The 22,501-nt window shown below is 43.0% G+C and overlaps 1 protein-coding gene across 1 annotated transcript in view; it reads left to right on the top strand.

The window, feature by feature from the left end:
• LOC143925685 (dynein axonemal heavy chain 11-like) overlaps positions 1-22,501 on the top strand; it is a 701,866-nt gene that overhangs the window by 411,695 nt on the left and 267,670 nt on the right. The window contains exons 50-51 of the mRNA XM_077450147.1: positions 13,950-14,084; positions 22,231-22,404. Of these exons, the coding sequence (XP_077306273.1) occupies positions 13,950-14,084; positions 22,231-22,404 (309 nt within the window). The remainder of the gene's footprint in view (positions 1-13,949; positions 14,085-22,230; positions 22,405-22,501) is intronic.

The following is a 22,501-nucleotide window of genomic DNA, read 5'->3' as shown; positions in this document are numbered from 1 at the left end:
TCAATGTAGCCTTCCACTGTCCCCCTGCAGCCCTACACTGTTCTCCTGCAGCCCTACACTGTTCTCCTGCAGCCCTACACTGTCCCCCTGCAGCCTTCCACAAAATCGCAGTATGGTTTGTTTTAAATTTACCACCGCCATCTTCGGCTCCTCCCGCTGCGATCTTCGGCTCCTCCCACCGCCGCCGTCGAGATCTTCGGCTCCTCCCGCCGCCGCAGAGATCTTCGGCTCCTCCCGCCGCCGCCGAGATCTTCGGCTCCTCCCGCCGCCGCCGAGATCTTCGGCTCCTCCCGCCGCCACTGTCGAGATCTTCGGCTCCTCCCGCCTCCGACATAGACAGAGCCGAGCCGAGGGTACTCGGCTACTCGGCTCTGCTCGCAGTAACGCCCCCGTCCCGCCCCTTGTCCTGGCTCCTGTGATGGACACAACACCGGGCCAATGGCGGGACGTAAAGGCTAGGAGGCGGGACTGGGCGTGACTGAGAGCGGAGTGACACTCGGGTTCCACTAACACCCCCAGCAACAGATATGAACGTCATTAACTTATCAGATTTCCCACTTGAGGAAAGACATATTAAATTGCTAAGTAAGGGACTGTCCTTCTCACCAGCAACGCACATGTACAAATTCACAGTTTATAAGGATATACATTTATTTCTGCGTAAAGTCATTTTTCGCATCTGGCATGCTAGTCAGAAGGACACTTCCCAAATGGGTAGCCTACTGCTTGTGACCCCCAAGGAAAAAGAAGAAAGACTAGCTTTGGAGAACTGGATAGCTCTCCTGGATGAACAGACGGGTTTTGAGGATGAACCTGACCCTGGCAGGATTGGGAGACCCAGTAACCTATATATTAAATCTACTAAAATGCCTCCTATCTACAAGCATCACTGGATGAAGGTCTTTTTTGACTTTGTGAGGGATGATCTAAATAAAAATCGACTGGTCCAGGCGTGGCCCAGAAAACCTCTACAGTGAATTAAGAAAAGCCCTGTCAGAGCTGGAGCGGGCAGGGGATTTGATAGTTAAAGGTAGTGACAAAGGGGGTAATGTTGACCTGCTGTCTGGTGATCTATATGAAAAGGAAATTTTCCGAAAGCTAGGCAATACCTCCACCTACCTAAAGCTGTCTGTTAACCCCTTTCCTGCTCTAGCTAATAAACGTAATCAACAGCTATCTCTGGCCCGAAGCTAATCTTCTGACTAATAAGGAATGGGACTGAGGGTGAGAGAATACAATAATCCCACCTTCTATATAATCCCTGAACTTCATAAATCTCTCACAAACCCACCTGGTATATCTATCGTCTTGATGATAAAGGGCCTTCTGGAACGAGTGGGCAAATATGTTGATGGATTTATTAAAACCTTGGTAACCGAGTTGCCATCTTATGTCCGGGACACCTGTGATGTCCTGGCCAAACTACAGGACGTAGAGATCTCCCTGGGACCCTACTGGTGGGGATTGACGTGGAATATCTTTACACGTCGATACCCCATGACTGGGGCCTCAGGGCGGTCTCCTTTTTGGAAGCAACCCACCCTGAATTTTGTGTACAAAATTAGTTTATCCTAGAACTTCTGGAGCTCGCTTTAACCAATAACTATTTCCAATTCTTTGATGGGTTCTACCAACAGACAAGCGGAACAGCCATGGGAGCACCATGGCCCCTGTCATATGCCCGTCTCACCCAAAAATGATTTCCTTTCTCGTCCTACAAATTTCTATAATGGATAATAAAATAACTACCTGCACCTTCAGAAAGCCGACTGCAGCAAACACGCTTTTGCAAGCTTCTAGCCATCACCCAGACCATTTAGTCAAGGTAATCCCAATGGGCCAGTTCCTGCAGGAACTGCTCCAGGGATGATGATTTCCATAGGGAAGCAGGTGAGATGCTTGATAGATTCAGAGATCGAGGTTACCCCCATAGAGTACTAAAAAGGCACGAAAAAAGCATGTTCTAAATACAGGAGAGATCTTCTAGCTAGTAACAAGGACACTCAAAAGAGATCATCCAAACAATCCCCTTTAAGGATAATCATGACCTATGGAGTACAATGGGGAAAAGTTAAAAATGCTCTGCCAAATGTGTAGATTAGTCAAAAACACTGCAGTTTCTACCGATGCAAATCAGAGTGCAAATTTTCAATCCAAAGATCATCCACTGTGTGACTTCCAGAATGATATACATGCTGGAATGTCCATGTAAAAAATACTATATAGGGAAGACTAAGAGGCAACTCTGAATTTGCATCGGTGAGAAGCATAAAAAGCTCAACCAAGGAGAAGAATAAAAAGGAGAAGGGAAGACATGTCCCCACTAGCTTTGCATTTTTCAGACTGCCACGGAGACAGCATGGATGGTATTAGTATTAAGGGGATTTATACCCTCAATTTGCCATCACATAGAGGCAACTTTGATACCATCCTGCTGGAAAAAGAAAAAATGTGGATATTTAGACTTAATACACTTGTGCCTCTGGGCTTGAGCACAGAGTGTAGCTTTCAGCCCTTCCTTGAACAATAATGTTAAACATAATCTACTTATTTGTATGTGAATATAATTTTAGCAGATAACCAGCTCTGTTGACAGGGTGCTCCTTTTTAGGTTTAACCACTAGCTGCCCGCCCACTGTCATATGACGGTAGGACGAGGCAGCTCTCGTTCTGGGCCACCGTCATATGACATGATTGCTTCCCGGGCCACTAGGGGGCGTGCCCACCTCATCACTAGGGTTGCGATGCATGTGCCCGGCGGCCGTGATTTCTGCCGGGCACCCGCAATGTCCGCCAGGCACCCGCGATTGCCCAGTAACTGAGCAGGACCGTGGATCTGTGGGTGTAAACCCACAGATCCACGTCCTGTCAGAGGAGAGGAGACCAATGGTGTGTCCCTTGTACATAGGGACACCGATCGATCACCTCCCCCAGTCACTCCCCTCCCCCCACAGTTAGAATAACTCCTTAGGGCACACATTTAACCCCTCGATCACCCCCTAGCGTTAACCCCTTTCTTGCCAGTCACATTTATACAGTAATCAATGCATTTTTATAGCACGGATCGCTGAATAAATGCGAATGGTCCCAAAAATGTGTCAAAAGTGTCCGATATGTCCGCCGCAATATCGCAGTCATGATAAAACTTCAAGATCGCCGCCATTACTAGTACAAAATAATAATAAAAATGCTATAAATCTATCCCCTATTTTGTAAACGCTATAAATTTTGGGCAAACCAATCAATATATGCTTATTGCAATTTTTTTTTACCAAAAATATGCAGAAGAATATATATCGGCCTAAACTGAAGAAAAAATTTCTTAAAAAAATAAAAATTTGGATATTTATTATAGAAAAAAGTAAAAAATATTGTGTTTTTTCAAACTTGTCCCTCTTCTTTTGTTTATAGCGCAAGAAATAAAAACTACAGAGGTAATCAAATACCACCAAAAGAAAGCTCTAATGCTGCTGCCAGACTCATACACCTTAACTCTGCCCCCAGCTACATCACTAACCTAATCCCAAAATACCAACCAAGACGCTCTCTTCGGTCATCCCAAGACCCCCTGCTCTCTAGCTCCCTTATCACCTCCTCCCATGCTCGCCTCCAGGATTTCTCCAGAGCTTCTCCCATCCTTTGGAACTCCCTACCCCAATCTGTCCGACTGTCCCCTAATCTATTCATCTTTAGGCAATCCTTGAAAACCCTTCTCTTCAAAGAAGCCTATCCTGCTTCGAACTAACACTGTTTTACTTCCTCCATCAGCTCATCTCCCCACAGCTATTACCTTTTGTATCAATTGACCCTTCCTTTTTAGATTGTAAGTTCTAACGAGCAGGGCTCTCTGATTCCTCTTGTACCAAATTGTAATGTAGCTGTAATGTCTGCCCTCATGTTGTAAAGCGCTGCGCAAACTGTTGGCGCTATATAAAACCTGAACAATAATAATGATAATAATGGGGAAAAAATTATAAAAAGTTAATTTTTGTACAGCGTTGCCTGACCGCGCAATTGTCATTCAAAGTGCGACAGCGCTGAAAGCTGAAAAATGACTTGGGCAGGAAGGGGGTGAAAGTGCCCGGTATTGAGATGGTTAAGAATGCTATATAGCCATTAACTACTTCATTTGCTTACTTTACCTATTCCATCTCATATTATTTTATTTTATTTCATCTTACTTCATTCCGTAAAATTTTTGCTCCTTCCCCATGACCAAGGTTTTCCTGCTCTTCCTTCCCCCGTGCACTGATCCCCACATAATAAGGATAATCCCCCTGTTTAAAAAGTTCCCTCTTTACAACTATAAGCCTCTCTGATTGCCTCTGGCCAGCAGTAGATTAATCTGTTTGTATTGCCATCCAGTGGTCAGTTCAGGTAATAGCAAGTTCTAGTCAATTATGTGATGTCTATGAACAGTATAAATAGGTGACGTCCACTGATCCCTCCCATCCTTGATAAAACCCACATGATTGGGTGAAACATGTTGGTAAAAACACCACGGCAGTGGCATTTTTACATCACGGATAGCGCATCATGTCACATTGACACAAGCGAAGTACACATTTTGAAAACGGCAGCAGCCAGCTTTGACTGAGCTGCTGCAGAACGTCTATCCAGAGGATCCACAATGCCTTACATTGGGGGCAGGATATCTATTAGTGTAGATACCTGTAATACCGTGTGGCAATAGAGCACTCCAGATGACAAGACGCGCGTAGAGTGCGCCCCCATGAAACAATACATCCTGGGGACATGAGGGACATCTATTGGAATCTATGGCCTCTTGCATAGCACAGTTGGGTGAGAAGACCATTGGTCCTTTGACAATCATCATTTATCTACAATATGCCTGTTCTAACCTGTGGTTAAATTCAACCCACTGCCTTACTTTGTGGGATCCCATTCAGAGCTGATCTGGTTCATATGGTTTAACCTGCAAATAAGCTACCTGGACTAATTACCACTAGTGGCTATATACCACACTCTATACATATACTCTCACACTATACAGGATATTTTACTAGCCTTAAAACTACTCTACAGGTTAACCTGAGTTATGCTTATCTTTGGGACCCTTTTCATCAATGTGTAATCAATGAACCATATACTCATGTATCCTCCAGTTGAGGGCTTATTTATAAACACAGTAACTGGCTGGACACATTGCTCTATGGTGACTCTCACCGGGACTTGTGAATCTATCCAGTGTAATTTTTTTGCACTTTATGTATCAATTTGCTCCTGTATATGGCTTGTGCTTGCTTTACACCTGACACAGCTGCTTTTTAAATAGACAACATTGTATCACTTTTAATGACCATCTAGGTGTTGGTGATGATTTTTACTATCATAATACTTATATTGTGCAATAAAATATTTCCCTTTCTAAAATAGCTTGGTCTGCCCATGACTCTTTTCAGGGGGTCTCTTTCCCACTGTTTTATATTATTTTTTTAATTTAGTAATCCTAGTCCCGGAGACCACACCTTATATGGTGAGTCTTTAAGTTCAGGGATGCAGCATCTGTTTGCACAGCTAATTAGTGGTGCAGCAGACACATAATAGTGAGTTGATGACCTCCAATTCCCATATCTATATGCAATGCACAATAGTGCTTTGTGTTACAAATTTTGTGGCACATCTAATTTTACATTTTAGTGCATTGCAATACCGTGCGACATAATGAAATTATATTCTTTTGCAGGACATTTCTAAATGCATATAAATGCATGTAGTGCCCATTTACAGTTTTGTATTACATTAATGTTTGTTAATGTGTGTTGCATTAAGGCAGCCCATTGAAAATAATGTGCTGTCAATGCACCAAAACATCCTGAAAATCAGACGTCAAAAAATTTGTAACACACCACTACACAATATAGTGTGCATGTGCTATGGAGTGCCTTTCAGAATGGCACTACAGCCCGACAACAAATGTAATATTGCTGTGTTGGGATAATGCACACATTACCACAACACAGTATTTTAAAGAACACCCCCCCCCCCCGCCAATTTTAACAGTTTTCATTAAAAACACACATATAACTATAAGCCCTTGTACACATGGTTGGACATTCTGACAACCAAATCCGTTGGATTTTGTCCGACATATTTTGTCCAACGGATTTTGTCCGAAATTGTTGCATACACACGGTCGGACAAAGTTGTCGGAAAATCCGATTGTACATAACGTGATGACGTTATTTCGTTACGACGGGACTACGTTCAGGCTAGTAGCCAATAGCTTTGGTCTAGGAATTTGATCTGAGAATGCGTGGCACTTTGTCCGTCGGAGTAGGCTACACATGATCGGAGTATGTCTGATCGGAGCATTTTGTCGGGAAATTTTACCGGCAAGTTGGAAAAGTTGGTCCGTCGGATATTCCGACAGATACAGTCCAATGGAGACCACACACACAGTCGGAATATCCGACAAAACGGTCCGATAGGACACATTCCGTCTGAATCTCCGACCGTGTGTACAAGGGCTAAGGTGATCAGGGGTGGTGTTTTTTTTTTTTTTTATCTTTATTTTACGGAATGCGGTTAATACACATTTGACATTGTAACACATGCGTCAACCTACGAAATTTGGTAATTAACAAGAGAAACAGCTCGCTAAAGAAGTCATTGTATAATACAATGTAGAAAGAAACCAATCACTGTGCAATTGCTTAATGATAACAATTCAGGAGTCTATAATATAATATCTCCACAACTATTGTATGTTGTAGCTGGACCTGCTCAACAGCAGGGACCTCAAACCCCAAAAAAGGGAAGGTTTTATTGAGTCTATGTAGGCAAGTCATTGAAAGTGTTAAAAGGGAAAGACAACCTGAAATCTAAAGCGAAATTGTTCCTCATAGACATGTATCTAACCATTATAGTTTGGAGGACTATACTTGGAAAATGTATCTTTTACGGTATATAGCTATCTGTCCTGGGTTCATGGGAGCGGAACCGAAGGCTTGCCGCAATCCAAGAGAATTTTTTCTTTTTTTTTAAGGGGGAAAGCAGAGTGGCCGACACCTAAGGTGTCGGTAAGGAAAGTAAAGAATAATAGTAGGGAAAAGGTGATAGAGGGTAAGTAAGGGGGGAGGGGGGGTAGCGGATCCTGGTGGGGCCGGGGGACACCGTCTTCAAATTCCTCCAAGACAGGTTAATCAAATATAGGACTTGTATTCGTATGAGAATCGGAAGAGATCCCAGTGTGTCCAACGGGTGTTGTGTTCCTCCTCCCTTTCCCCTAGGGCAGCTGTGAGTTGCTCCATCCTCTGAATATTGCACACCCTAGCAAACCATTGTGATACCACAGGTGGAGAATGTTGCTTCCATACACTGGGAATGCATGCCCGTGCCGCGTTCAGGAGATGTTTCAGTAAGGATTTGCGGTAGCGCTTACATGACATTGGGGTTAGGTTTAAGAGTACTGCTGCTGGGTTACCCTGAAGGGAGATATCCGTGATCTTGTAAATAATCTGCAGTACTTGCCTCCAGAAAAGGGTCAGTTCTGGGCAGTCCCAGAAAATGTGAAGTAGAGTGCCAGTGTGGGAGCCACACCTCCAACATAGAGGACTATGGCCCGGGAATATTAATGCTAGTACAGATGGGGTCCTGTACCATCGCGTTAAGATCTTGTAAGTGATCTCCTGGTATCTGCTACACAAGGATGACTTGTGTGCAAGATCAGGGGTGGTGTTAAATTGACACAGTGATTTTTTTGAGCAGCAGAGGGTGGAATCCATAAATCAAGCTGTGAAATGTGTTAAATATTTCTCATAATCAAAAAAAATTGTAAATCTCCCTAATAATTTTTATATTACGCATCTGTATACTTAAAACCCATTAGGGGATGCCTTGGTAATGACTGGTCTCTCTATATTCAGGTGATAAATATTTAAAAAATGTACACCCCATTTTTGATAGCTGTCTTTAGTGTGCTGTAATGCAGTTTGTGTAATGCCGCGCCACACGACTAGGTCCAACGGAATCAGTCCGTCGGACAATCCGATCGTGTGTGAGCTAATCCGATCGTTTTTCATTTAAAAAATCAGATGGACCTAGAAATAGAACATGTTTCAAATCTGTCCGACTGACTCAATTCTTATCGTGAAAAATGTTTGTCTGTATGCTGGTCCGACGGACCAAATAAGACGCAAGAGAAGCTATTGGCTACTGGCTATTGAACTTCCTTTTTAAGTCCCATCTTACGGCATCACGTTCAAAACTAACGGACTTTCAAACGGACTTAGTCCGTTCGTGTGTGGGCGAGTCCGTTTGTTCAGAAAGTCCATCGGAACTCCACCAAAAGTCTGTAGAGAAGACCGTCAGTAGTCTGCCAGAAAGTCCAGTCGTGTGTATGCGGTATAAGCCATTTATATAGTGAACTTTCCAACAATCTTAGAAAAATTGTAAGGGTCACTTTCCTGCCATATGTAACAATAGTAATATTTGGTTTGAATTCCAACCACCGCACTACCTACATGGAGTTTGCATGTTCTCCCTGTGCCTGCGTGGGTAGGTTTCCTCCCACACTCCAAAATGCTGTTTGGATAATTGGCTCTCATCTAAATTGATCCTAATATGCGTATGCATGAATGTTAGAGACCTTAGATTGTAAGTTTGTTGAGAACAGAGACTGATGTAAATGTGAAAAAGGAAAAAGAGGAGCTGCACTTATAGTAAATATGAAGTTAACATGGTGAACCTAAATACCAAAATGAAGAAAAAAGGAAATTACATAGTGAGCAAAAAGACCAGAAAATTTAAAAAGGTACAAGCATGTAAATCACTCTTCAAAGTAAATTAACCGCTTTTCAGAATCCTCAATTGATGTCAGTGACTCGCAAACACTGCAAATCCCTCCACCACATAGATTTCATGGCTTAACAGATAGCAAGCGGTATAGCCCCAGGGAAACTCATATTGTGACGAAATGTGCCGGGAGGAGGGACATACTGATGTCACCGCATTGCCATGAACCCTGTGAGATGGACGTTTACCTTTATATAAAGCTGGCCAGCTTTAGTTTTTATGCAGTTTATATTCCCATGCGAGTAAGTGCATTACTTTATTTAAATAATTGTTCTTCTGGTTTTTACACTATGGCGAGTCTTCCTTACTTTTTGGGTTACTTTGATTCCTCTCAATGAATGAGATTGGCTCCCTTGGATTCGCTTTTAAGTCTTAGACCATCCATCCTGCTCCATCATAGGAGGATTTCTCGGATGTGAGCTGTCATCTAAATCTCACCGGTGATCAAGGCTGGATAATTAGCCACAAGCGCTGCACCGGTTGCTATCTGGTAAGCATGAAATCTATGTGGTGGAGGGGTTTTCTGTGTTTGAGAGTCACTAACATCAATTGAGGACTCTGACTTCTTTAACTTTGAAGAGTGATTCACAGATTTGCACCTTTTACACTTTCTGGTGTTTTTGCTCACTATGTAATTTCCTTTTTTCTTCATTGTGGTAGTTAGGTTCACCATGTTAACTTCATATTTATTATTAGCGCAGCTTCTCTTTTTCCTTTTTTTCCTCACAGTATGTATTTGTGGCTGAGCTGCTGTTGAGCTGCTGCTGGCTGAGCTGCTGCTGTTTGTTCATTTATTTTATTTAGTGCGGTTTGTCTTTTTATACTGATGTGAATGTAAAATGTATATGTAAAGCGCTGTGTAAATTGACAGCACTATACAAGTACCAATAATAATAATAATAATAATGTACTTCATGTTCTGCCTATCTAGGCAAGTTGTTTACCCCTCCCTTCTTGAGGTGTTCCTTGACACATGGGGAGGGATTCTTGACAACTTTGATGAAGAAAAAAGTCATACTGTAATTTTGATCTTTTTGTGAGTGCAGATAAAGATTTGCATTCAAAGTAGTTAGATTGTATCCTAATTATGTAAACAAAGTTTAGGCAAAACCAGTAATGTATAAATCAGAGATAATATTTTAAATTTGAATTCCCACATCTACTTGCAGCCTTTTAATTACTAATAAGCCTAGAAACAAATTTCCTATTGTGAACTAGCCTAACAATATTCCTGGCACAGCACTGAATTTTGGCATTACATGAACTACACAATAAGTTGTGAAAGAAAGCTGATGATGAAGGAAAGATGCAGCGGGCATTTAATAAGTAGAACAACGGTGAGATAATTAACGGGCATGCATAAAGATTCATGCTTTATACCAAAATTTTAATTTTGCACATAAATGTTCCTGATGTAGGCAGCATTTAATCACCTAGCTGACAGGAGTAACTACTTTCATTTAACCTTGACTGAAGATCATGAATTCTAACAGGTTTAATTGGGTACATCATTTAAGAGAATGAACAGAGCAAATTTTTCTCAATTCATAGACTCTGATTGACATGCACTAGCAATGCTACATTGCACAATTAACGTTGCTCTGTATTCCGGATATGGACAATGATTGCCATAGTGATGTGACATTGTTTGATCACAGTAGCTAAAAAATAGTTGCCTTTCCCCTTGTCTAGAAAAGGGCAAAGTTTAAAATAAAAAAAAAAATTAAAATGAGACATTTGTGCTAGGGCTCTTTGTTTGTTCTCATTTAATCCCATTAACATACATCAGATCTAAGCAATGGATTTTTACAGCAAAAAACAGGCAAGTTGCTGTCTCATCTTCAAAAATTGCAATTGTTGTAAAGCTAAAATATGCAATATAAAAAAAATGATATCACTGAAATTAGTAGATACTGTTTTGTTTGCATTGCAAGAAGAGCAGATTTATTTATTTTTTTCAAATCTACGGCAGGCTAGCTTAAGTTTAGATCCTTATAGAATTTCCAGATAAAGACCAAAGTGTTAACTAACTCATAATTAAATATATATCGCATATTGCACTACAAGTCACACATCTACGTAAATTCCGCTGTTATCTATGTGTGTGAAATACAGTACTGTCTATGATACTTTCTTTTGTTGCAGTAACAGTTAATATTTCTCAACAGGCTTTCAAACATCAACCCACTTCTTCTACAGTCCCGTACTGATACACAAAAGTTAACTGCATTGTTGCCATTTCCATTGTACTATCTTATATTATATCTCGATGATGCTTACATCTATTTTTATTTTTTTATTTTATTTTTTATGTAGTTACGCCTTTGGAGTCAAATTTAAGAAACCCTCACTACTCACATAGGACTCCTATTCACACAGGACACCTAAAATAATTTAAAAAGAAAAAATATTTCTTATTTAGTTGTTTCTTTAAAGCAGATGTATACATAGGAATCAGCTTCTATGGTTTAGAATAACTTTGAAATGTGCAACTAGGGGACAGACTGAGGGGCAGATTTTTTTTAAGAATATTAACATACAGTGTATCACCCAAGCCTTGATATCTTTAAAATAATATTAAAGGCATTTTTTTTTCTAAATAATAAACATGTTATACTTTCCTGTTCTGTCCAGTGGTTTTTGCGCAGATCAGCCATGCTCCTCCTCCTCTTCTTGGGTCCCCTGCTGGCGCTCCTGGCCCCTCCTTCTTGTCTCGTGCCCCCAGGGCAAGCAGATTGCAATGGGGGCACCTAAGTAGGCTCACTGCCGAGCCACTGCTCTGTGTGTCCATTCACACACAGAGCTGTGACTCAGCCCCACCCCCTCTCCTCATTGGCTCACTCGCTGTGATTAACAGCAGCAAGATCCAATGGCTCCTGCTTCTGTCTCAGCCTACGAGGAGGGAGAGTCCCCAGAGAGCAGAAGCTCTCATGCACATCACTGGATCATGATTGGGCTCAGGGGGGGTGCTGCACAGAGAAGGCATGAAGGTAAAAAAAACCTTGAGCCTTTAGAACTACTGTAAGGATTTTTTGAACAGACAGTGTCCACATCTAGTTTACAAGTGATAATGAGTTTTTCCATTACAAAAAAGGTTAATTATCGTAAACATATCTCCCAGCCTCCTCCTTAACATATATATATAAGGGAGGAGCCAAGTAAGAATTTTCAGTAAGTAAAAAGTTAAGCAATTTTTACATAGTTATACTATGTGAGTGGGAGCATGTATCAGATATAAAATAGGTGTTATCCCAGTTTGTCTGCAAAAGTGGAAATATCCTTTAAGGATTCATATACATTAGTGCTGGGTACATAGTGCACCATGTTCTTCAGTCTTTTGCACTAGCTTCCACTTGGTCTATCTCCTGAGTATGGGGCAGCATATTCTGGATGGTAAATTACATGAACCCTGGGATGAACCTTGATCCTGCCATTAATTGACTACAATTTGGGAACATTGAAACTTAACTCCAGTACAATACAGTTTGTTTTGTAGCTCAGCGTTGGCAAATATAATTTCCTGTTCATGAATGGGTTTACTACTTTTAGAGCAAAAATACCTTCCCACATAGTACCTTCCTGGTGTTTGAGAAAGTCAATGGACTGGCCTGTCACAGTATCTGCAGAATAGAAACTGGTAGCAATGTACAATGTAGCTTGTTACTCTTCCATTGTATATAACTGACCTGGGATATTTTTTTTCCTTAGGCAAATGGGAATTTATCATCACCCTCTGAACTCGCCCTTGTAGCCAGGTTTCAATCCATGTACTCACCCTATGGTCCATGCCAACGGACCTTATTTTGTACAGTAAACGTTTATGGGGAGCTGTGTCAAATGCTTTTGCAAAATCCAGAATATTGAATTTATCTTTCTCCTTAGTCTTCACAAGGGAATCGGGGGGCTTCAGTACCCAAAAGTGCAGTGTTTATCCTCATGATACATCACAGGAAGCACCTCCATGGTTAACAGAATTAAAATTAGACTTGGGAAACTTAACATTAATAAATCACTGGGACCAGATGGCTTGCAACCGAGGGTACTTAGGGAACTCAGTCAAGTAATTGCCAGAACAATTTTTACTGACAGTCTACTGACTGGAATGGTACCAGCTGATTGGAGAAAAGCCAATGTAGCACCAATATTTAAAAAGGGCCCAAAATACATCCCTGGGAATTACAGACCAGTTAGCCTCACATCAATAGTATGCAAGCTCTTGGAGGGGATTATAAGGGACTATATACAAGATTTTAGTAATGAGAATGGTATCATTAGCAGTAATCGGCATGGATTCATGAAGAATCGTTCTTGCCAAACCAAGTGACAGAAAAAAGGTATTGTTAAGAAGCTGCAAGGAAAACCCCAAAAAGAACCTAAAAATGCAAGACAGCAATCACCAACAGTGAAAAGCAAAACTTATTCACACTCTCCACTCAAGGTCTCCACTGTTTAGCTTCCAACCTGCAAGGTTGGAACCTTGCTGATGTGTAACAAGGATAAACACTGCAGTTTTGGTTACTGAAGGCCCCCCGATTCCCTTGTGAAGACTGAGGAGAAGAATAAATTCAATACCCTCGCCATCTCCCCATACTTTGTAACCCGATGTCCTTCCTCATTCGTTTATGGGGCCAATGTTGTCCGTCCTCACTTTTTTTACTGTTTACATACTTAAAGAATTTCTTGGGATTTTTTTTGCTCTCCTCCGCTATGTATCTTTCGTGTTTTATCTTAGCTGCCCTAATTGCACCCTTACATTTCTTGTTGCATTCTTTATTAAGTTTGAATGCTGATGATGATCCCTCAACCTTGTATTTTTGAAGGCCTTGTCTTTTGCTTTCATATGCATTTTTACATTGGCATTAAGCCATCCAGGACTTTTGTTCCCTCTTTTAAATTTATTACCCAATGGGATGCACTGGCTAATACCCTTATTTAATATGTTCCTAAAGCGAACCCATCTCTCCTCCATGTTCTTTGTTCCTAATAGTGTTTATTGCCTGATAAGTGTGCTGCTGTTCATTTATTTGTATTAGGCAGATAATAAACTCTAAAAACTTACTGATGTTTTCATCTGTCTATAAAGTTTTGGTAAAATGAAGACTCTGCTCTCTTTGCCCTTTCTTGATTTACAGGAGCTAGACACCAACCTGGCCGTCTTAACAGCTGCCTTCGAAAGAGCTACCGCAGAGAAAATCCGCTGTCAAGAGGAAGTGAACAGAACTAACAAGACCATTGAGCTGGCCAACAGATTAGTGAAAGGTCTGGAGGTGAGGTCCTACAGGGCAGGCTAATGAAGCAACCTACAGAAAGTACTTCTTTGTTATACACTACTGATCTGGCAATAACAGAAGCACTTAGCTGGGAAACTGATGAGCTGAAAGGAATTATATCATTATCATGCATTTATTTTCATGGCAGAAATCTGTTTCTGACCTTACTACATTTCCAGCATCTCTTTGTTGAGCTTCAACAAGGATGTAAAATGCCTTGCCTGAATCAGAAGCAGCACATTTTGGAATATTAAGTATTATGTAGCTGCTGTAAATGTGATTAATTAAAATGCAAGAAATGCTAATAACAATAAAACAATGTTAATGGAGCTTTTAAGGACCACTATGTCCATGAATAGGTTATCACTAGGCCAGTTAATTAACCCTTAAATGATAAAGACCATGCCATCAACTCTTTGTGAACTACTCAGGGTTGGTACAAAGAGGGTTAATTCATCATGACATTCATTAACTGTTTCAGGTTAAGTGTTATTTTTTTAGGCAAAGCATTGACTCTGTATTTTTATTTCTATATCTGGAAGGAATTAGACATATTTCCTCTTGACATCAATTTTAATCCGCTCACTAAATTATTCAAATTCCAATAATGCCCATTTAAAGATTAATTCAATGATTTTTTCCTATGCTTGAGCGCTACTTAATGTAGCATTGTAATGGAATTTGATTGAATCTCAATTGCAAAGCCAAACAATGAGGAAGGTAAAAGGGAGATAAACACATAACAAAAGTTTTGCTAAATTTTACTTATTGTATTGGGTTTGAGAGTAGACAATCCTAGTTGGGATGTTGTGGGATATATTGCCTTATTAAAACCTATACTGTGTGTAGCTATGTTGAAGTAATTCTGGAAGTTTTCTTTGCCTACTCTCCCAAAGTGACCTTGATGCCAAGTTTGTAAAAGTAGCCACCTGTCAAATAGCATGTCCCCCTCTTGTATGGGTGGAGGAGGGTGATTAGAGAAGGTGCAGTCTTCATTAGAAGGAGGTGACAGGCAGGCACAGGGGATGTCATTAAGGGAAGGGAGGTTGAAATGGATACAGGGAAAAACAGGGTGCAGACACAATAGATGCTAAGTGAAGAGGGCTGTAGGTATGGTGGGTGCTGAGAGAAATGGGCTGTAAGTACAGTGGGTCCTGAGAGAAGGGGGTTTAAGACATGGTGAGTGTTGAGAGAAGGTGGGCTAGTTGCAATGGGTGCTGGGAGAAAGGGAGTATAGGTGCAGTTCGTGGTTAGTGAAGGGGAGCTGCAGATGTAGTGGATTCTAAAAGAAGAGGGGCTTCTGGCACAGTGGGTGGTAGGACAAATAAAGGTGGATCCTGAGAGAAGGTTGTGCAGTTGCTGGTAAGAGAAGGAAAGGGAGTGCAGACATGGAGGGTGCAGAGCTGTTCTTCCTAGTTGCCCGCTGTCAGGTCAAAAAATCATAGAATTTAATAATAGATGTGTTTGATTAGAATCATTAGTGTGGATTTACTAAATGCAAATAGACTGTGTGCTTAGAAAGTACAGTGGCAATCTGTAAGAACAGCTGCACTAATTTTCCCCATAGCTTAGTAAATGTGGTTATGCTCTTCCATCATCCAATCATGTGGAAGCAAAAATGCTTTTTTTTAATTTTCCTTGCACCTGATTGGGTATTCTTTACAAAGTAAAACCTTACCACATTACATGTACATACACAGTCTATTTGCATTTAGTAAATCGACCCAGTTGCTTTATGCTACCAACTACGTGTTAGCCCATTGCTCCCCTGTTATTTAAAATGTTTTATCCTGTATTCGCTGTCTCTTCATTGACAGAGGAAAATAAGCTAAATTAGAGCACAATTCATTGTAGTGAGATTCAGCAGGTTTTTTGCTGTACATCTGGACAGAACTGCAGACTCTGGTTACATGTATTTCTAACAACTGTAAGGGAAGTTTTGCACCCAGTATTAGAGATGGCCTTGCGGTTCGCCTGGCAGTCGGTTCCTGGCAAATTTTGCTCATTCGCGATTTGCCAAACCGGCGGACTTCTGGCACTGTTTGCACGGCGGACATATGCGCTTACATTGTGAAGAACTTTGACCCATGACACATCCATCATGGGGTACAAGACAGCCAATTGAGACATTTCAGCACATGGACAATTGGACATACACCCTACCTTATAAATAGACCTGATCTGGCGGCCATTTTACATTCTGTCTTTTGTCAGTGTAGGGAAAGGACGCTGTGTGGAGCAGGGACAGTCAGTTTAATCACTAGCTATTACTATTAGGTCCACAAAAGTCCTTTTAAGGACTGGTATAGTATATAGGGTTGTAATACAGGTATAATATACTTTCTTTCAAATATAGAAAGTATATTATGGTGCACCGCTGACTGCTGTGCTGCTGAGTGCTGACCGATTCTGCAGCTGTCTTTTATCAGTGTAGGGACTGATGGACAGTTTGGTGTTTGGAGCAGGGACAGTCTGCAAATCACTAGCTACTAGGTCCACAAAGGTCATTTTAAGGACTGGTATAGGTGTACAGTATATAGGGTTGTACACGTATAATATACATTCTTTCAAATATAGAAAGTATATTATGGTGCACTGCTGACTGCTGTGCTGCTGAGTGCTGACCGATTCTGCAGCTGTCTTTTATCAGTGTAGGGACTGAGGGACAGTTTGGTGTTTGGAGCAGGGACGGTCTGCAAATCACTAGATACTAGGTCCACAAAGGTCCTTTTAAGGACTGGTATAGGTGTACAGTATATAGGGTTGTAATACACATATGATATACTTTCTTTCAAATATAGAAAGCATATTATAGTGCACTGCACTGCTGTGCTGCTGACCAATTCTGCAGCAGTCGTTTCTCAGTGTAGGAAGGGACAGTTTGGTGTTTGGAGCAGGGGCAGTCTGCAATTCACTAGCTACTAGCTAGCTATTAGGTCCACAATGGTCCTTTTAAGGACTGGTATAGGTGTACTATTTGGTGTGCAGTATATAGGGGTGTAATACACATATAAAATACTTGCAAATATAGAAAGCATAGTATAGTGCATTTTCACTGTGCAGCATTGTGACTGCTGAGTGGTTCTGCAGCGATACTACAAAGATTGGCAAACTCAATTAGAAAAAAGTATTATAACTGGTGTGATAGACCAGTGGCCCCCCAAAACGACAGATTGCAGCGGGGTGTTATATACCTTCTTCCACATACATACTGCACTAGAGACTTTTGTCACAGGGTCATTTAAAAAATGACAGGCAGAGGAAGAGGCAGGCCCTTCCGCAGGGGTGATAGGGGTAGGGCAGGAGCAACAGGCTTGAGCCAAAGTGGCAAATTGCAGAACGTGCATTCGATTACATCAAAGGACGCACCAGACTTGGTTGAGTGGCTCACTCAACCTTACTCTTCTGCACCCTCCTCATCCTCTCGATCTGCACCCTCTTCTTCACTCTCTGCTGTGTGCACCCCCAAAGACACTACCACCAACACCACCACCACCATATACCCTCCGCTTGAGACACAGGAATTATTTTCCGATCCATCACAGGACATTGCCGATGCGCAGCCACTCCTGGCATTGGATCAGGAAAAAGAGGTAGCAACAACCGCCACTCAGCAGTCTGATGACAGTACCCAGATCAGCCCAAGGAGGAGGTTGGTCCCCGGTGTTGCTGCCTACTCCTAGATCTCTAATTATAATGGTGGGGAAGGTGACATCGATAATGATGTGTCTAGTGATGTCACATGGGTGTCCACAAGAGAGGAAGAGGAGGGGAGTTCAGAGGGAGATATGGACCAGCAGATAGGGAGGAGAAGCAGGCGGAACTTACATTGCACAGGAGGGACACACCAGACTGCTAATGTATCAGGAGCAAGGCATCAACCATGTACGGTCACATCTGGCGCTCCCAGGACGCCGGCAGTGTGGCTCTGCAGTGTGGGCTTTTTTTAACGTGTCCGCTGCTGACAATAGTGTTGCCATCTGCAGCCTTTGCAGTCAACGCATACGTCATGGTAAGCCCAACACTCACCTAGAGATGACTGCCTTAAGAAGGCATATGAGCTGCCATCACCAAGCCCAGTGGGAGCAACGGAACCCACAAAGCCACACTCCAGGCTCTCACTGTCCAGCCTTGTCTTCTACTTCTCCTTATCCTCTCTCCTCACAATTGTCCTCCACTCCACCTTCCATCATGCCAAGCTCACGTTTTTCTGGAAAAAGGCAGGCTTCCGTGGGCCTAATGTTCGAGCGTAAAAAAATGATGACGCCGGATAACCCTCTTGCCCAACGGTTGACGGCTGGCTTGTCAGAACTGATACCCGCCAACTACTGCCATATAAACTGGTGGACTCGGAGGCCTTTTGAAAATTTGTGGCCATTGGAACACCACAATGGAAGGTTCCAGGAAGGAAGTATTTCTCACAGAAGGGCATCCCAGAGCTGTATGGCCATGTTCAGCGGCAAGTGAATGTATCTCTGTAACACAGTGTCAGTGCCAAGATACATCTGACTACAGACACGTGGTCTAGCAAACATGGGTATATAACTTTTTCTGCCCACTGGGTGAACCTTCTGACGGCCGTCAAGCATGTAACCCGTGGCACCCGTGTAGATTTGGTTTTACGGATTTCATGCAGGCCTGGCTCTTCTCCTCCTCCTACTCCATCCTCCCTCTCCTCCTCGGCTGACTCCTCCTTTTCCGCTGCTAGCGTCTCTTCCGCTGCGCCGCCCAAGATTCCCAGAACCTATTCGACATGCCAGGTGAGACGTTGCCATGCTGTGCTGCGTCTGTTGTGCCTGGAAGCCAAGAGCTACACTGGCCCTGCACTCCCTTCAGCTTTGCGTTCACAGGCAGATCAGTGGCTAACACCGCTCAATTTGACAGTTGGTAAAGTGGTGTGTAACAACGGTACCAATCTGCTTAGCGCATTGAAACAGAGCAAAATTACACATGTGCCATGCATGGCACACGCCTTAAACTTGATCGTGCAGCGATTCGTTGTCAAGGACATCTTGCGGCAGGCAAGGAAAGTCGCAATGCTGGATGAATTCCCAGGGGGGGCTACTCTATCTGAGACAAGTCAACAACAGGAGTGTGAAGAGGAGTCAGAGGAGGATGGTGCCGGGGCGGATGAGAAGGAGCAAGAAGAGCATGCTTTAAACCTTTCTGGGATCCCTGTTGTTGTCCGTGGATGGGGAGAGAAGAACGAGGAGGGCGACATTATCCTGAATGATGAGCAGGAGCCAGGCCACCACACCGATCCAGTTTAGTGCAAATGGAGCCCTTCATGCTCCAGTGTTTTAACAGGGACCCCCGTATAAAAAGCATAAAGGTCAAGGACCAGTACTGGGTGGCAACGTACTTAGACCCCCAGTACAAACACGGGGGGAAAATGGGGGAAATGTTACCACCATCACAGAGGACTGTCAGAATGGAGCACTTACAGGCCTTGCTTCGAGAAATGCTGCATTCTGCTTTTGCGTGCGCTGGCAGAGGAGGAATTCCCACTCCCAGAGAAAGAGTTGTGGGTACCAATCCAACAGCGCCTGCAAGAAGAGGGCGGTTTGAAGATGTGTTGGTGACTTCTGATATGAGATCATTCTTTCAGCTGACCCATCAACAGGTCTCAACCGGATCTAGCATCAGGGAACGCCTAGACCAACAGGTGTCTGACTACATCGGGTTAATGGCCGATGTGGATGCTCTGAGAAGTGATGAACCCCTGGACTACTGGGTGGCCAGGCTTGACCTCTGGCCAGAGCTTGCCCAATTTGCAATGGAACTGTTGGCTTGCCCCTCGTCCAGTGTCCTGTCCAAAAGGACGTTCAGCGCAGTAGGGGGGATCGTGACCGATAAGCATACTCGCCTAGCTCCTGACAGTGTTGGCTATTTCACATTTATAAAAATGAATGAGGCATGGATCTTGGAGGAATTCAACACATGTGACCAGTAGACCATGTATATGCATAATTCTATAAACAATTTATTTAATCTAACACGCAGACCTTTTTTCTACCTTTGGCTCACTTCCTTGTACAAAAAAGCACACCATACTATATGCCTGTACCCTCCTGTTTGAAGAGGTTGAGCGGGTCCTGCAGCGAGGTCCTGCAGCGAGTTGCTGGTATCAGTGCTGGTGTCAGTGCTCTCTATCTCGGTGCTGGTGTGGTGTCAGTGCTCTCTATCACGGTGCTGGTGTCAGCGCTCGCTATCTCAGTGCTGTTGTCATTGCTCTCTATCTTGGTGCTGGTGTGGTCTCAGTGCTCTCTATCATGGTGCTGGTGTCAGTCCTCTCACGGTGCTGGTGTCAGTGCTGTCTATCACGGTGCTGGTGTCAGTGCTCTCACGGTGCTGATGTCAGTGCTCTCTATCATGGTGCTGGTGAAGTGCTCTCTATCACGTTGCTGGTGTCAGTGCTCTCACGGTGCTGGTGTCAGTGCTCTCAGTCTCTATCACGGTGCTGGTGTCAGTGCTCTCTATCACGGTGCTGGTGTCAGTGCTCTGTATCTCGGTGCTGGTGTCATTGCTCTCTATCTCGGTGCTGGTGTGGTCTCAGTGCTCTCTATCACGGTGCTGGTGTCAGTGCTCTCACGGTGCTGGTGTCAGTGCTCTCTATCACGGTGCTGGAGTCAGTGCTCTCTATCAAGGTGCTAGTGTCAGTGCTTTTATGGTGCTGGTGTCAGTGCTCTCTATCACGGTGCTGGTGTCAGTGCTCTCTATCTCAGTGCTGGTGTGGTCTCAGTGCTCTCTATCACGGTGCTGGTGTCAGTGCTCTCTATCACGGTGCTGGTGTCAGTGCTGTCTATCTTGATGCTGTTGTCAGTGCTCAGTCTCTATCGCGGTGCTGATGTCAGTGCTCAGTCTCTATCGCGGTGCTGGTTTCAGACAGTGAGGGAGATAGCAGCGGAGAAGCCAATCAGCAGGCAGTGCCAGCACCATGGCTCAGGATCAGCACTGGACTGCAGTGGAGCCCTGCATAGGTGGGGGTAAGGGCCGGGCGGAGGGAGGGGCTCAAGCACAGGTTGGCATGCTGGGACACTGGCACAGGACTGCGCTGCCCTGACTGTGGAATTGATCATCTTCTGCACCCCCTTCATAGCTTGCCCTGACCTTGCCTCTCCTCCATGGCCTTCATGCACTCCTGAATTGTCAAAATTTCACAGATAAAAAAAGAATGCTTGTCGTTGTCGATCCCAGATTCACTTAATACTTTTGTTATGTCAGTGCCCAGGTTGTGGGACTATATGTGCACAGCTAGTAAGTATTTTGTGGCTGAAAATATGACCTGGAGGTTTTTAAGGTTCGTCTGCCATTAAAGTCAATGGGGTCCGCCACGAACCTTGTGGTTCGCAAACTTTTGGCCGCGTTCACGGTTCGCGTTCACGAAACGTCCCATCAGAAGTTCGTCCATCACTACCCAGTATCCTGGAGCACAAAATAAATGGCAGGATTCAATTTAAGATTTCAATAGGTAGGTTGCGACCTGCGTGAGTATCAATACATTTCTTTCTTTAGCTAGTGTTGCAACTTGCCTATAAGTCCAGCCATCACATTCCGATTTGCCCACCACTATGGAGGAACACCACAGAGGCCAATAGGAAAGTGTAGAAAGTACAAAAAGGTGGACAGCTTTGCCTGTCAGAATGGCCTGGGCCATAAGAAAAGGGTTTTAGATAGTCCTGCGTATATGTGTAATTTTAAGAACCCACATCGCATACATGCCTCATTTTTGCAACAGGACCCAAAATATATTTTTTACTGGGTCTGCATTCTGTTTTTTATTGCTAGGTACTGGTAGCCTCACTTTTGGCATAAACATTTATCTTAGAGCCACTTGCCTCCACCTTTATAAAATGAAAATGAGCATTTCTAGCAGTTTTTCATTTGCCAGTTGTAGCTTCATCTGCAGAAACAAAGATGTGTAATCATTTTTGTGATATAGAAAGATTATTTAGTTAAATAGTCTTTGAGGAATTTAGCATATGTGCCAACACTCATAAAACCTAATAGGGATCATATACAGTATGGTTCTATAATAAAGTAGAACCAATTGTTTCATGTAGAAGTTAATGACTTGCTGCAAAACACCTTTGTTTTGGAGCACTAGTACCACCGTAATAACAACTTTTTACTTGCAATGCAGTCAGAGAATGTCCGATGGGCTCAGTCTGTAGCCTTGTATCGCAAGCAAGAACAAACTCTGTGTGGGGATGTCCTGCTCACAGCTGCCTTTGTCTCTTATGCTGGCTCCTTCTCCAAAAAGTATCGCCATGAGCTTGTGGAGCATTTGTGGATGCCATTTTTAAGATCTCTGAAGGTAAAGTATAATTAACTTAAAATATAAAAAAAAAAACATTTTAGTGACAGTATTTATTGTTGAATGGCATTGCCTGTGTATCTTAATTTATTTTACT

This window comes from Lithobates pipiens, unplaced genomic scaffold (assembly GCF_037356315.1).
Source record: "Lithobates pipiens isolate NorthernLeopardFrog02 unplaced genomic scaffold, aLitPip1_a1.2 Scaffold_22, whole genome shotgun sequence".
Classification (NCBI taxonomy): Eukaryota; Metazoa; Chordata; class Amphibia; order Anura; family Ranidae; genus Lithobates; species Lithobates pipiens.
Note: the sequence above shows the minus strand (reverse complement) of the source record. Positions and strands in the feature narration are given on the sequence as shown.